General features: G+C 42.8%; 1 protein-coding gene across 2 annotated transcripts in view; it reads left to right on the top strand.

The window, feature by feature from the left end:
• The first annotated feature begins 4383 nt into the window (after positions 1–4383).
• The window catches only part of OGA (O-GlcNAcase), a 28570-nt gene continuing 19442 nt past the window's right edge, over positions 4384–13511 (top strand). The window contains exons 1-5 of one of the 2 annotated variants that reach the window (XM_047701769.1): positions 4384–4562; positions 5270–5542; positions 9134–9185; positions 9811–9908; positions 11652–11782. In XM_047701769.1, the coding sequence (XP_047557725.1) occupies positions 5344–5542; positions 9134–9185; positions 9811–9908; positions 11652–11782 (480 nt within the window). In that variant the 5' untranslated portion in view covers positions 4384–4562; positions 5270–5343. Of the gene's footprint in view, positions 4563–4749; positions 4768–5269; positions 5543–9133; positions 9186–9810; positions 9909–11651; positions 11783–13511 lie in introns of those variants that run through there. The other variant, XM_047701770.1, reaches the window with a different exon arrangement.

Below are 13511 nucleotides of genomic sequence, written 5' to 3'. Positions count from 1 at the left end.
TGCTTTATTCAATCTACCCAGAGATGCCCCCGTACACACCTAGAAGGCAGGGACCACCCTTGCCATGTTGCCACCCTTTAATAAACCTGCTCGTTCCATTTAGCTCACCCTCCCAGTCAGTCAGGATCTGAGGGGAAGGGCCCTGAGGGAGCTCCCTTTCCCATCAGAACACTGTTGACTGCTTTGCATTTTTGGCTTCTCTGTATATTTTGTAAAATAAAAAAATACACCAATCCAATAAAACACAATGGCTATGCACAGGCTGCTGTCTCTGCCTTTTTGTCCCTCCTACTCCACACATACCTCACAACACTAATTCCTGCACCTGTAGCCTTTTAGAGTCCAAAGAAAGTACTTCTCTTTCCCATAGCATAACCTACCCCTGGCAGGAGATTGAGACACAGGTTCCGGAAGGATTGGAAACCTACCTGACCTCAGAGAGGTCCCCATGTGAATCTCTATTCCACATCCTTAGAGGAGATGAGAGACAGGGTATTAATATCCCAAAGATTATACCAAATCAGCTGTCTTTTTGCTAGATATTCTTACAAGTTAAGAAATTTTTTTTTTTTTGAATCAAGAATTTCTAATTTATAGACATCTTAGTTAACCTCAAAGTGCTTTCCTTGCAGGGGATTCCCTTTAGTTTCTAAAGAAAGTTTCTTTGAGAAATTATGTCCAGTATGGATATGGTTTGTGTGTCTACTCCAGCCACATTCCTAAAGCATCCAGGCCAAAGGATCAGATGGGGTGGACCCAGGCACCATGGAGCAAGTGACACAAAGGGTAATAGAGACTTCGTATGTGGAATGGCTACCTTTCTTTGTTCTGTTTCTGGAGAGGGGCCACCAAGTGGTAGGTTCTTCTCTAGGGTACCATTATGTGGTGGCTAAGCTTCACTATCCATAGTGGGGGGATCAGGTTCTCTCTTCCATCACTGTAAACATTGACAAGATCAACGCAAGAGTATGGTGTCCAAGAAAGAAAAACTTACTTCCAGAATCCATCATTTTGTCATCTGTGTTCCTGTTCACATTATCACACAACTATCTGCTCCATAAGTCCTTGGATTTCTTTGGGTCACAGCCCCTCTGAAGGATCTGATGGAAGTTATGGACCCAGTGTCCAGAAGAAAAAACAAATGCACACTTTTTCATATGTTTTTGTATCCCTGAAGCCCAGTCATGGACCTGAAGTTAAGAACATGTGGTCTAGTCTTTCTCTCAGCCTTCCATTGTACAGAAAAGGAAACAGGCCCAAAGAGGGGAGAGGACATGCTTAAGGTCACCTAGTGAGTTTATAGGAGGATAGAGACTAGACCCAGTCTCCCAAGTCTCTGCCCAGGGTTGCCTTGGGACATAGTAAAGATTTGTGAGTGAAAGATGGATGCCATGCATAACATGCATAGTCTAAACAAGTTGACACTGTGACAGGTTCTCATGGTACCCTATACTTTTCCTTTGTGGCACTTCTCTGTTTGTTACTGTATATTTATTTGAGTGATTGTCTTGATACCATAAGCTCCTGAGGCCTGCTTGAGTGCCTAGACTAGGTTTCCTGCTCCCCTCCCCCCGCCGATCATATTCTTGAGGCCTATCATATAATGGGTATTCAATAATTGTATGAATAATTGTATGATTGGATGAATGAGCATGGTGAGTGTATATATGTATCTTAGGTATGGAGACAGTCTCTATGTTTTAGGGTATACTCAAGTTTAAGGGAAGTTGAAGTCTAAGGCTGGGTGAGGTGAGAACCCAGAGCCAAGGCACACAAATGGGATCCAGAAATAAACAGGAGGCGGGCATTCTGATAATTTTTTTTTCTGGCCACTGGTTGGGTTCTGAATGTTGTCAGCTGTTCCATCTCAAAACACTCCTTTCATGCCTTCTGGTATTTCATCCTCTTCTGGTTTCCTCTTACCTTTCTGGCCACTGCTTCTCAGCACTTGCTTGGATACTCATCCTTTTCAAGTGGAATTCTTACGTTGAGCCCCATAGCTCAGACCTGAGTCTCTTCTCCAAATCACATCCAGTCCCATGGCTTTAAACACCATCTATATGCAGAGGATTTCTAAATTTATATCTCCAGAATTCTCCTCTGAGCTTCAAAACCCACATATTCAATTGGCTATTTGACATATTCATGTGGACCTGTAATGGTCAAACTTAACATGTTTATTTTTTGAAAGATTTTATTTATTTATTTGACAGAGAGACAGCGAGTCCAAGCAGGAGGAGCAGCAGGTGGAGGAAGAGGGAGAAGCAGGCTTCCCACTGAGCAAGGAGCTAGACTCAGGGCTTGATCCCAGAGCCCTGGGATCAGACCTGAGCTGAAGGCAGACGCTTAACTGAGCCACCCAGGAGCCCCACTCTTTTTAATTTTTTTAAGATTTGTATTTATTGGGGTGCCTGGGTGGCTCAGTGGGTTAAGCCGCTGCCTTCGGCTCAGGTCATGATCTCAGGATCTTGGGATCGAGCCCCATATCGGGCTCTCTGCTCAGCGGGGAGCCTGCTTCCTCCTCTCTCTCTGCCTGCCTCTCTGCCTACTTGTGATCTCTGTCTGTCAAATAAATAAAATCTTAAAAAAAAAAAAGATTTGTATTTATTTATTTGACAGAGAGAGAGAGAGAGAAACTTGTTTAAATGTTCAAAATGGAGCTTTGTGGGGTGCCTGGGTGGCTTGGTTGTTAAGTGTCTGCCTTTGGCTGAGGTCATGATTCCAGGGTCCTGGGATCCAGCCCCGCATCGGGCTTCCTGCTCTGTGGGAAGCCTGCTTCTCTCTCTCACTCCCCCTGCTTGTGTTCCGTTCCCTCTCTGTCAAATAAATAAAATCTTAAAAAAAAAGAAAAAAATGGAGCTTTGATTCATGCTTTTTCAGTCTTCCCTACTTAATAAATGATACCATCTATCTGGTTGTTCAGGTCAAAATTTAGTAGTCTTCATTTCTTCGTTTCCCTCTACTCCTTTATTTTATTATTATTTTTAAAGTAATCTCTGTGCTTAACGTGGGGCTTGAACTCACAATTCCCAGACTCTACCAATTGTGCCAGGTAGGTACCCCCTCCACTTGTTTAATCAATGATGATTCCACACCACCAAAGGTGCAGTGCCTCTCTCTGTCTCCACTCCTAGGCCATACCATTATCATGGCTCACTTGCAGATTGCTACTTATTTTTCCATCTGAGGTGGCCCTTCCTTGCTGTGGTTACTCTTTATCACATCACTTGATTTCCTCCCTTCATGGCACTTATTACAAACTGAGACCCTGTGTATGTACTGAATTTATTATTGTATGTTTCCCTAACCAGAATTTAAACTCTGTGAATGTAGGGCCCTATCTCATTCGTTCCACAAATATTTATCATAGGCCTACTAACCTCTGGTTTCTGTTGGAGGTACTAGGGGGTAGAGGTATGGTTTGGAGAGAGAGTGTGTGGCAGAAATTTAAGTTTGAGAGGTGTAGATACGGAAAGTGGATCTTGCCTGGGCCATGGATTCCAGAGTGTGGACAGCAGATGAAATAGTGGCTGCTGATTTGCTAGCAGTTGACAAGTGTGACGCAAAGATGAAAGCGTCATGAGACTAAGGGCTGAGGTTAGCCGGAATGATAACCCCAAATACTCCAAGGGACCACAATATCCACTGAAGCTTCTTATGGCTTCAGCTGGCATCACAAGAGGTCCCCTAAGAAAATACTTGCCTCTAACCCCCACCTCAACACTTCATGACTAAAAAGAAAGAGGGATTATAAGAGGCCCTGGAGCTACAAGTTGGGCTGCCGCTGGAGGAGCTGAAGATGATACCGACAATACTAAATCTTAAAGATCCGAAAGAGACCAATGCTCCTTTCACATGTATACCTCGCAAGCTGAAACAGATCTCTTAACCGACATAAATGTAAATAAAGTGTCTATGACAGGGCTACACGGAGCTCTGAGCACAAACGGCCGGCCAAAAGAGGACCCAAGCCCATCTAGGGCCCAGGAAATGATTCCTTAAGGAAATGATGTTTATGCTAAGGCCCAAGAATCTCACTTCTTCCTTAAACACAGTTCACGCTCCCCAATCCCAAAGATGCCAGGCCTTTTCACCCCTCGCCACAATTGTACCGTCTGTCCCACCAACCTGGAGTGCTCTCTTCGCTTCCTCTCTACTCGGTCTAACTCCTACTCATCCTTTACGTTCCAGCTCAAAAGGAAAGCCATGGCTGCCACCTCTCTCCAAAGGAGGATTAAGTCAGTTCCTCCTCTGAGCTCCAGCAACACCTGGGTACACCGTGTGGGGGCTGTGCATGTACTTGCTTGTCCCCACCACCATATTGTGAGCTCACAGTGGCCCAAGGGCCCAGGAAGAGGGAAGCTCAACTGGTCTCCGCCGAGCGAAGCAATGAACTAATGACTTAATTTTTAAAAAGGGTTAGCGCCCAGCAGTGGGTAGGGGAAAATGATTCAAGGCAGAGGGGTAAGCTGAGCTCCTCCGAATGTTGTCTTCAGAGAACCGATCCTGGGTCAGGCTGATGTAATGAGACAACCTATTAGAAGAATCTCAATAGAAAATAGGTCAGTTTCTTCCTATCTCTTTAAGAACTAGAGGCTTCGTTTCCGCGCCTGCGCATTGAGAGAGTAAACACCTCTTTTTCACCCTCCTATCCCATCCCTATTGCCCCAACTGGCTGCAGCCTCCTCCCATACTCCCCTTCTTCAGAAGAGGTAATGGTCCGTTCCAGAGCGCCGGGCTTGTTCTAGAGGGAGGCGAACATAAATGGTACGCTCCATTACCTTCATTACCTTCCGCTTTTCTCGTCTCCTCTGTTCTATTTCCCCCTACCAAGTGAAGCTCAATAGGCTGGCCCAAAAGGAGGAGGGGGAGTCGGGCTGAGAGGACCGGTCTGAGCCGGTCTCTGGCGCAGGCGCAGTGCGGATAAACAGGAAGCGGGCGGTGGAGGCAGTGTTGGAAGAGACCTAAGGGCTTAAGGGGGCAAACGGCGGAAGAACTAAAATTTTCCGGAGGCACTAGAGGCTAACTGCGAGCAAGAGACGGAGGTCTGGCTATCTGCCTCCAGGGGACGAGAGGTCGCGGCCTCGCTCTCCGCTTAGGCTTCCGGCTCCCCAGCTTAGGCTGAGGCAGCGGCTGACAAAGGGCTCGCGCCGGTGCCGCCGCCCTTCTCATCCGGGCATTCGGGTCCCTGCGGAGAGGGAGGGGGAAGGGTAGAGGGGGAGGGGAAGGAGCAGGAAGGGCGCGCGCTTGGAGCCGAGGCCCTTTCCAGGGCTCCGGGCCGGCGGCCCAACGGACGGAGGCCGAGGAGGACCCGCAGAGGTGGCGGCGGCCGCGGGCAGGAGGATGGTGCAGAAGGAGAGCCAGGCGGCGCTGGAGGAGCGGGAGAGCGAGCTCAACTCCAACCCTGCGGCCTCCGCGGGGGCATCGTTGGAGCCACCAGCAGCTGCGGCCCCTGGAGAAGACAACCCAGCCGGGGCCGGGGGAGCAGCGGTGGCTGGGGCGGCAGGAGGGGCTCGGAGGTTCCTATGTGGCGTAGTGGAAGGTGAGCGCTCTGGCGCGGTCTGGGCGACGGCGTTCTCCCTCCGGTTTCGCCCTAATACTAACACAATCTCTCTTCGTGAAGGGGGTGCTTTAGGAGGTCTTAAAAGGGGGTCACTTTTTTGGCTCCGAAACTTGACCTTCTGTAGACGAGGGGAGAGGTGAGACGGTGGGCACGTCTTCCTGGCGCTCGCCTCTCCCTTCACGTTGTTATGCAGCGTTGAATTCTCCTCTGGCTATTAACTGGCCTGACCCCACCCGCCTTGGGCTGGAGCCAGGCCTGCTCCTGCGGAGGCGGCGGTAAGGAGCCTGGTGTTAGGCTCGGCTCTGAGTTGTACGTCTTTGTATCCCGAGATCCTATTCCCTAGAGTGGTCTCTTCAAATGATAAAACGTATGTAGTGCTGCTGTCCTCACCCTTTGGGGAAACAAAAAATCAACCCTTTGGGAAAAAAAAAATCAACCTACACAGATGTGCTTATATTCCCGGAGTGAAGAGACGCACGGTCGGCCTAGGGATTTGCAAATTCCTATTTGCTCAGTTTTTTTGTTTTTTTTTTTTGCTGGCCGGTCCGCATGCCCCCACCCTTTGGAGTTTCTTTAGCAGCCTAGAAAATTGTCCTTTGCCAGCTGCTGTGCTTTGGCTCTGGGGGATGGAGCTTTGGCTTTAATAGTATCAGAGATACAGAATTTGAATTTAGGGACTGCAGAAGAGGATTAAAAATGCCCTTCTGACTCTCCTGTCCCATTTCGAAAAAATGCCGACCTTTTTTTTTTTTTCCTTTTCTTGGCCTGAAGACTATCATAGTTTATGAATATAGTGCATAAATGTTCTACTGAACATTATATGAAATCTCCAGTTACTTGCGTTATTGATTTTTCTTGAGTACAGAACGCATTTTAATTTTTAGAAGTCTTTGGGCCTACCTAGACTTTCCTAGCTGTTTGCTTTATTAGTTGTCTCTAATATATAATGGTGTGCATAGGGGTAACGCTGTATAAAAATTAGTCTTTACGAAAAACCAAAAAGGTACGGAGAATTAGAAGGGTTGCCCTATTGGTTGAAAGCTTCAGCTTTTCCATTGTTAGTGTGTATATTCATTTGAAGGATGGGTGGTGGTTGTGGTTGTGGTATTTTAGATAAAGCTTAATTATAGGGGAGAACAGATTAATATGTAGCTACAAGTAAAGAGTGAAATAATTCACAAGTTAAAGGTCTTGCAGAATTTGGGGGAAAGACAGAATGGAAAACTACTTATATATATTTGATTGGAGTCCTTGTTTTTGAAAACATGATTGCTTTGTGTGACTTAATCTGTTGGTGTATTCTTTGGGCTTGTTTCCGTGCAGGGAGATTCTAGAAAAAGTCTGTATTTTGTCATCACAGATTTTGGGGTGGAGGGTTGAGAAGTGCTAGGGGATATAAAGAGATCTTAGAGCTAGGCTAGAATGAAGCTAAATAAACTTACCTGTTACATCTTAAGCGATTACGGAGAAAATCTCGTGGTTTAAGTAAGTTGTTTTTTTTTCCCAGAATAGTATTGAAAGGGAACTACTCAGAGAATAGAGTTGTCTGTCATCTATTGTTCCTCCGCTCTCTGTATCTATGTTTTTCTTGGTGACTGAGCACCTGATTTGGGGGGGAGGGGTAGTTCTAAGTTGGTCCCATTTTTAAAACGAATCAAGAAAGGAAATTCTGAAAGTACTGGCGGGATTCCTTATTAAAAATTTTCTTTCCCTCACAGACCTTTGTTGGTCATAACTCATGTAATAGCACTGTTTCCTCTTTGTGGTGACAGTTAACCAAAACCATGAACCGGTCAGCAAAGTTAGGGTTTCTGAAGACAAAATGTTTCTTTTATATATTGGAACAACTCTGAAGGAGCGTATAATGGCTGTTCCTTTAAGAGAAAAATGATAAGGTCAAGTGTAGTAGGAAATCTAGAAAGACTTGTATAATACTTACCAAATGTGGATGCCTGGGTGGCTCAGTGGGTTAAGCCTCTGCCTTCTGCTCAGGTCATGATCTCCGGGTCCTGGGATAGAACCCCCATCGGGCTCTCTGCTCAGCAGGGAGCCTGCTTCCTCCTCTCTCTCTGCTGGTCTCTGCCTACTTGTGTTCTCTGTCTCTCTCTGTCAAATAAATAAATAAATCTTAAAAAATAAAATATATATATATTTACCAAATGTTTCAAATTACTTGTAAGCGGTAACACTGAATTGTCAAGATTGAAAGTGCTGCAGTTTCATATGTAAGTATGCAAGGAATTTTTGTTTGGTTGTCATTATTCTTGTTTGTGGTGCAGAATAACCATTCTGTCTAGCGATTGGAGTTTAATGCATTACAGAAATTTCAGTTTTAGGTAGTCTCTTAAGTAGGCTGTGTGTGTGTGTGTGTGTGTGTGTGGTGTGTGTAGAGCATTTTGTGTTCATGATACAGTCTTAGTATATGTGCTGCTGAAGCCAGCACTGTGTTCATGATACAATCTTAACCATCCTCATGGTACTCTTGAGAGGTTGTCTTTACCTATTGTAGGTGATTAGATTGATGTGGAAAATAAAGGTTAGGCGAACTGTTAGGTCTGATGAGCACACAAGGGAGCTGCAAATACTAGTTTGGTGCTTATACTACTGCTTAAGTCATTCCTCTGCAGATTTGTTTCCTGCAGTATGCGTTAGTAGTGCTTTGCCCTCCCCCCACCCCCCTTCTGGGACGGTGGAGCAAGTCACATTCTTGAATTTCCAGTTGTTCAAACCTTTGCTCTGGAATTGAGACAACTTGAGATTTTCCTGATTGGGCCAACTCCACTGTTGAATTTGTTGTGAAAATAAGGCATTTTTGGACCCTTTTATTATATCAGGAACTTAAAAAAAAAAAAGTGATCATTAAATTAGTTCAATCAGATTTTTTTCTAATTCTCTTCCTGATTTTTTTTTTCCCCTGCCTTTTTACTCTCCCACCCCCCACTCTAAAGGCAGTTTAACTTTTTAAATCTCTCAGGTAGTAATTGTCAGTACTAGTGATTTGGGATATCTTTTTTTCCCCTCTTCCACTGTTTTAAGATTGAGATCTTTTAAAAAGTTAGATTTAGGGGCATCTAACCCTAACTGGGTCAGTCATTAGAGCATCCAGCTCTTGATCTTCGTCATGAGTTGTGGAGATTACTTAAAATAATGAAAAGTTAGTTTTAAGGGCACCTAGCTGGCTCAGTCTGGGGAGCATGTGACTCTTGTTCTTGGGTTTGTGAGTTCAAGCCCCACACTGGGTGTAGGGATTAAAAAATTTTTCTATAAAAGTTAAATTTAAACCTATTTGGTTTTTTGGCAGTGAAAAGAGATGACGTTTAGGCGTTTTAAAAGTGACTGTTGTATAAGTAATAATTGTTAATGGTAGAAAAGAATTAGAAAATTTAAGCAAAAAGGGGTAAAAGTCGTTTTATTAGAGACACCTTAATGTTTTATTAAATAGCCTTCAGATGCTGGTATATTGTACATGGTTTTTTACAAAATGGAATTGTATGTTTTGTAATGTGCTTTACTCAACAGTTTACCACATTTTGAAACTTGAAAATAATTTTATTCTTACTTTGAATCTAGGATTTTATGGAAGACCTTGGGTTATGGAACAGAGAAAAGAACTCTTTAGAAGGTAAATTTTTACTTTCTGAAGGACAGTCTTAAACCATTAACATTTCCTTTTGTTTGAAGAAAAACTAACACTGAGTAGGCCTGGTGCATTTTGAGGATTTCTCAGTTGCAGAAATTAATTTTGCCTTGGTCTGCTGCCTCTTCATCACTTATGCCAGGGATTTTCAAAGTTCCCTGGGGAAGCAGTAGGTTTTGGGCTTCACCTGTGTCCTTCAGAGCTGTTTTTAAGACTTTAATATGTTGGGGCACCTCAGTGGCTCAGTGGGTTAATAAGTCTTTGCCTTTGGCTCAGGTCGTGATCTCAGGGTCCTGGGATTGAGCCCTACATCTCTGCTCAGCAGGGAGCCTACTTCCCCCTCTCTGCCTGCCTCTACCTACTTGTGATCTCTCTCTCTCTCTCTCTCAAATAAATAAAATCTTAAAAAAAAAAAAAAAGACTTAATATGTTAACATTTCTTGGAATACTGAGTTTTTTTCTACTGGATTACAGAAAGGTTTAAAGCTGCTGCCCCAGAGTGTTATTAGCTGTTTAAGAGATGGAGATGCTCCAAGAAAAGGGAAAAATTGTGATTTATAGCCTATACTTGTTGCCTATTTATACATATATAATCTTCTTTCCCCTTAAGGCTCCAGAAGTGGGAATTAAATACATACTTATATGCCCCAAAAGATGACTACAAACATAGGATGTTTTGGCGAGAGATGTATTCTGTGGAGGAAGCTGGTAATCTTTTTCTTTTTAATCCATAAATTCAGAATGTGTAAGAAAACAGCTATATTTCAAATGTAGTTGTACAAAAATTATATTTAATTTTTTTTTTGCAGGTAGTTTCCTTTTTTTCTTTCTGATAATTCTGTGTGAGTTGTAGTGTAGATTGAAAGAGTAGCACTGACTGCACAGCCATGGTGTGATTCATGATTATGCCAGTTTGACTCCCACCTGTTCTGTAATCATAAATTATACTTTATAACTTTTGTCAGTGGTCTGAACAGTGGGCCACTGGACAAAGAGGTGCTGAAACAGAGCTAGGCTTAGGGCAAGGCAAGTGAGGTGCCTGCCTTGGATGCAGATTTTAAGGGGCCCCAAAAGAAATCAGTGATCAAGATAAATAATATCCTATGCAAGTTTTAAGCCAAAATTAAGGCAAAAAAAAAAAAAAATCCATGAACAAGATACCAGGATTTACTTAAGTAAAGACATGATCAGGGGACGCCTGGGTGGCTCAGTTGGTTGAGCAGCTGCCTTCGGCTCAGGTCATGATCCCGGCGTCCTGGGATCGAGTCCCACATCGGGCTCCTTGCTCAGCGGGAGCCTGCTTCTCCATCTGCCTCTGCCTGCCACTCTGTCTGCCCGTGCTCACTCTGACAAATAAATAAAATCTTTAAAAAAAAAAAAAAAAAGACACGATCAGTATCACTGATCCTTTTGCTTCAGACTCAAGTATAGCTTGGTCTTGACCACTTGATTACTTGTTCTGCCTTTCTTTAAAATAAAGACTTCCCCCTAGTCTAGGCTTATACTGAAGTGAAAAGCCATCACAGATTATCCTTGCTATGTGTCATCTTATGTTAAGTACATAAAATTTGTAAATAAGGCAATACATCACAGCATCTCCTTATAAATTAGATAAGTGGTGCCTTTCTTTGGGGACATATAAATGGGGAAACATTTTTATATTTGGAATTAAATGGTATACACATGTAGCTAACAAGATACTTAGTTACAGAGAGCAGCCAAGGCACTGAAGGCAGAAAGTTTTCTTAAATTATGAAGAAGCAATTAAAACGTACTCCATCTCCATCTAATGTTTTTGCTTACTACTCTATCTAATTTAAGTGTGTGTTCAACTTAATTATTTTTTGGTGGTGCTGGTAATGAAATTTTATGTGATCAATAATCAAAATATAGTCAAATGACATCTTGAGATACTGCTGAAAGTTATGTAAAGATACATCCTGTGGTATATAGAATAAGATTTTATTTTACTTAGGAAAATTGTCACATTTTAAAAACTTAAAGGATAAGGATCGTTAAGGCCATTACTTAACCCTCCTTGTTAAGAACATGTTTTTCTTTTTTTTTTTTCCAAATTATAAAGTAGTTATGTGTGGATTTTTTAAGAATTTCAGTTGTTCAGAGACTGCAGAAACAAACCATATTAAGTACCGTAGGAAATAAAAATGGTTTATATTCAGTAAGAGAAGTGCTTAATTTAATATTAAGAGAAATGGCAGCGAAAGGAAGAGCATGCTTACTGATTTTAGAATGACATTAAGTCACATGAGGTTTGTGGCATTTTATATAGCCTCTTGTCACATTGGATATGACAGTCCTGTAAAACTTAAGGAACTTTTTCTTTCTTGAGCTATTGCAAACTGAGAGAATGAACTCTTCTCTTTAGTTGAAAGGTGAAGGTTCTTTTAGTTTTCTGTGCTGTTTTCTAAATACATGGACTCTTTTCTTTAGAGCAACTTATGACTCTCATCTCTGCTGCACGGGAATACGAGATAGAGTTCATCTATGCTATCTCACCTGGTTTGGATATTACCTTTTCTAACCCCAAGGAAGTATCTACATTGAAACGCAAACTGGACCAGGTAACTTCATTACTTTTTCATTATTTTCCCCTAAATCAGTATTTGAAACTAAACGTTTTCTGAGTTGCTTTTATGACGTTAAAAGGAGACCAAATTTTGGGGTACCTGGGTGGCTTGGTTGGTTTGTTAAGTGTCTGAATCTTGATATCAGTTCAGGTTTTGATCTCAGGATCGTGAGTTCAAGCCCCTTGTTGGGCTCCACACTGGGCACGGAGCCAACTTAAAAAAAAAACTAAATTTATACTTCTTTGCTTTTGTACAACTTTTTAATTTTAATGCTCTTCATAGAAGGATATTTTGTGAGTCAAGAGAGCTTTATTGGGGTGCCTGGTGGCTCAGTCATTAAGCGTCTGCCTTTGGTTCTGGTCATGATCCCAGGGTCCTGGGATTGAGCCAGCATCAGGCTCCCTGCTTGGTACGGAGCCTGCTTCTCCCTCTCCCTCTGCCATTCCTTCCACTTGTGCTCTCTGGCTCTGGCTATCTTCCTGTCGAATAAATAAATAAAATATTTTAAAAAATGCTTAGAAGTGATGCTAAGAAGAATGCTGATAGGGTCCATTTCCAGAGATTCTTTTTTTTTTTTTTTTTTAATATTTTATTTATTTATTTGACAGACAGAGATCACATGTAGGCAGAGAGGCAGGCAGAGAGAGAGAGAGGAGGAAGCAGGCTCTCTACTGAGCAGAGAGCCCGATGCGGGGCTCGATCCCAGGACCCTGAGATCATGACCTGAGCCGAAGGCAGAGGCTTTAACCCACTGAGCCACCCAGGTGCCCCCCATTTCCAGAGATTCTTAAACTGACTTGGGGTAGGAATATGGACTTCGAGTGGGGACTTATCTCAGAATTGAGGTTGTTCAGAATCACATTTTGAGAAGCTCTGTATATATTGGGTACTTGACTGGATTTGTGACCAACATATAGCAACAGGGTTTTTACCTGTTAGACATCAGTTCCATCGTTTGATACAGACAAGAAGTGTAATTCAGTCTGGAAATGGTTGGCTGGTTTTCCAAGATTAGAAGGAAAATAGACTAGGTAGACATGTAAACTGTGGTTTACCATTGAGGTTTACCTCTGTAAACCTGTTGGTAAACCTCATTGGAATCTACATTCTGCTTAACATAAAAGCTGCACACCACAGGGTCCTGGGATCAAGTCCCCCATTAGACTCCTTGCTCAGCAGGGAGCCCGCTTCTCCCTCTGCCTGCCGCTTACCTGCTTGTGTGTGTGCATGTGCATGTGCAAGCACACTCTCATATCTGACAAAATCTTTAAAAAAAAAAAAAAAAACCTGCACATCTTTTCTGATAAATTTTTTGATACATAATATATACAGACCTGTGCATGTTTCTTGCGGCAAAGGTTTATTTATTTATTTTAAAAGATTTTTCTATTTATTTTGTGGGGGGAGGGGCAGAGGGAGAGGAAGAGAGACTCCTAAGCAAACTCCACACTGATCTCAGAGCTTGCCTTGGGGTTCAGTCTCTTGATGCTAAGATCACAACCTGAGCTGAAACCGAGTTGGAAGCTTAACCAACTGCACCACCCAGGCACCCCAGCAAAAGTTTTTATTATTGATGGCATTAAGATAATTAAAAATTTAATAAGGAGGTTAAATTTCCATGAACATGCCTTCTTTTTTTTTTTTTTTTTTTTGAGAGAGAGAGAGAGAGACTGTGTGTGTGTGCATGTGCGTGGGGCAGAGAAAGAGAGAGAATCTTTTTTGG

This window comes from Lutra lutra, chromosome 14, assembly GCF_902655055.1.
Source record: "Lutra lutra chromosome 14, mLutLut1.2, whole genome shotgun sequence".
NCBI classification, from domain to species: Eukaryota; Metazoa; Chordata; class Mammalia; order Carnivora; family Mustelidae; genus Lutra; species Lutra lutra.
The sequence above is the reverse complement of the archived record's forward strand: the minus strand, read 5'-3'. Positions and strand labels throughout refer to the sequence as shown.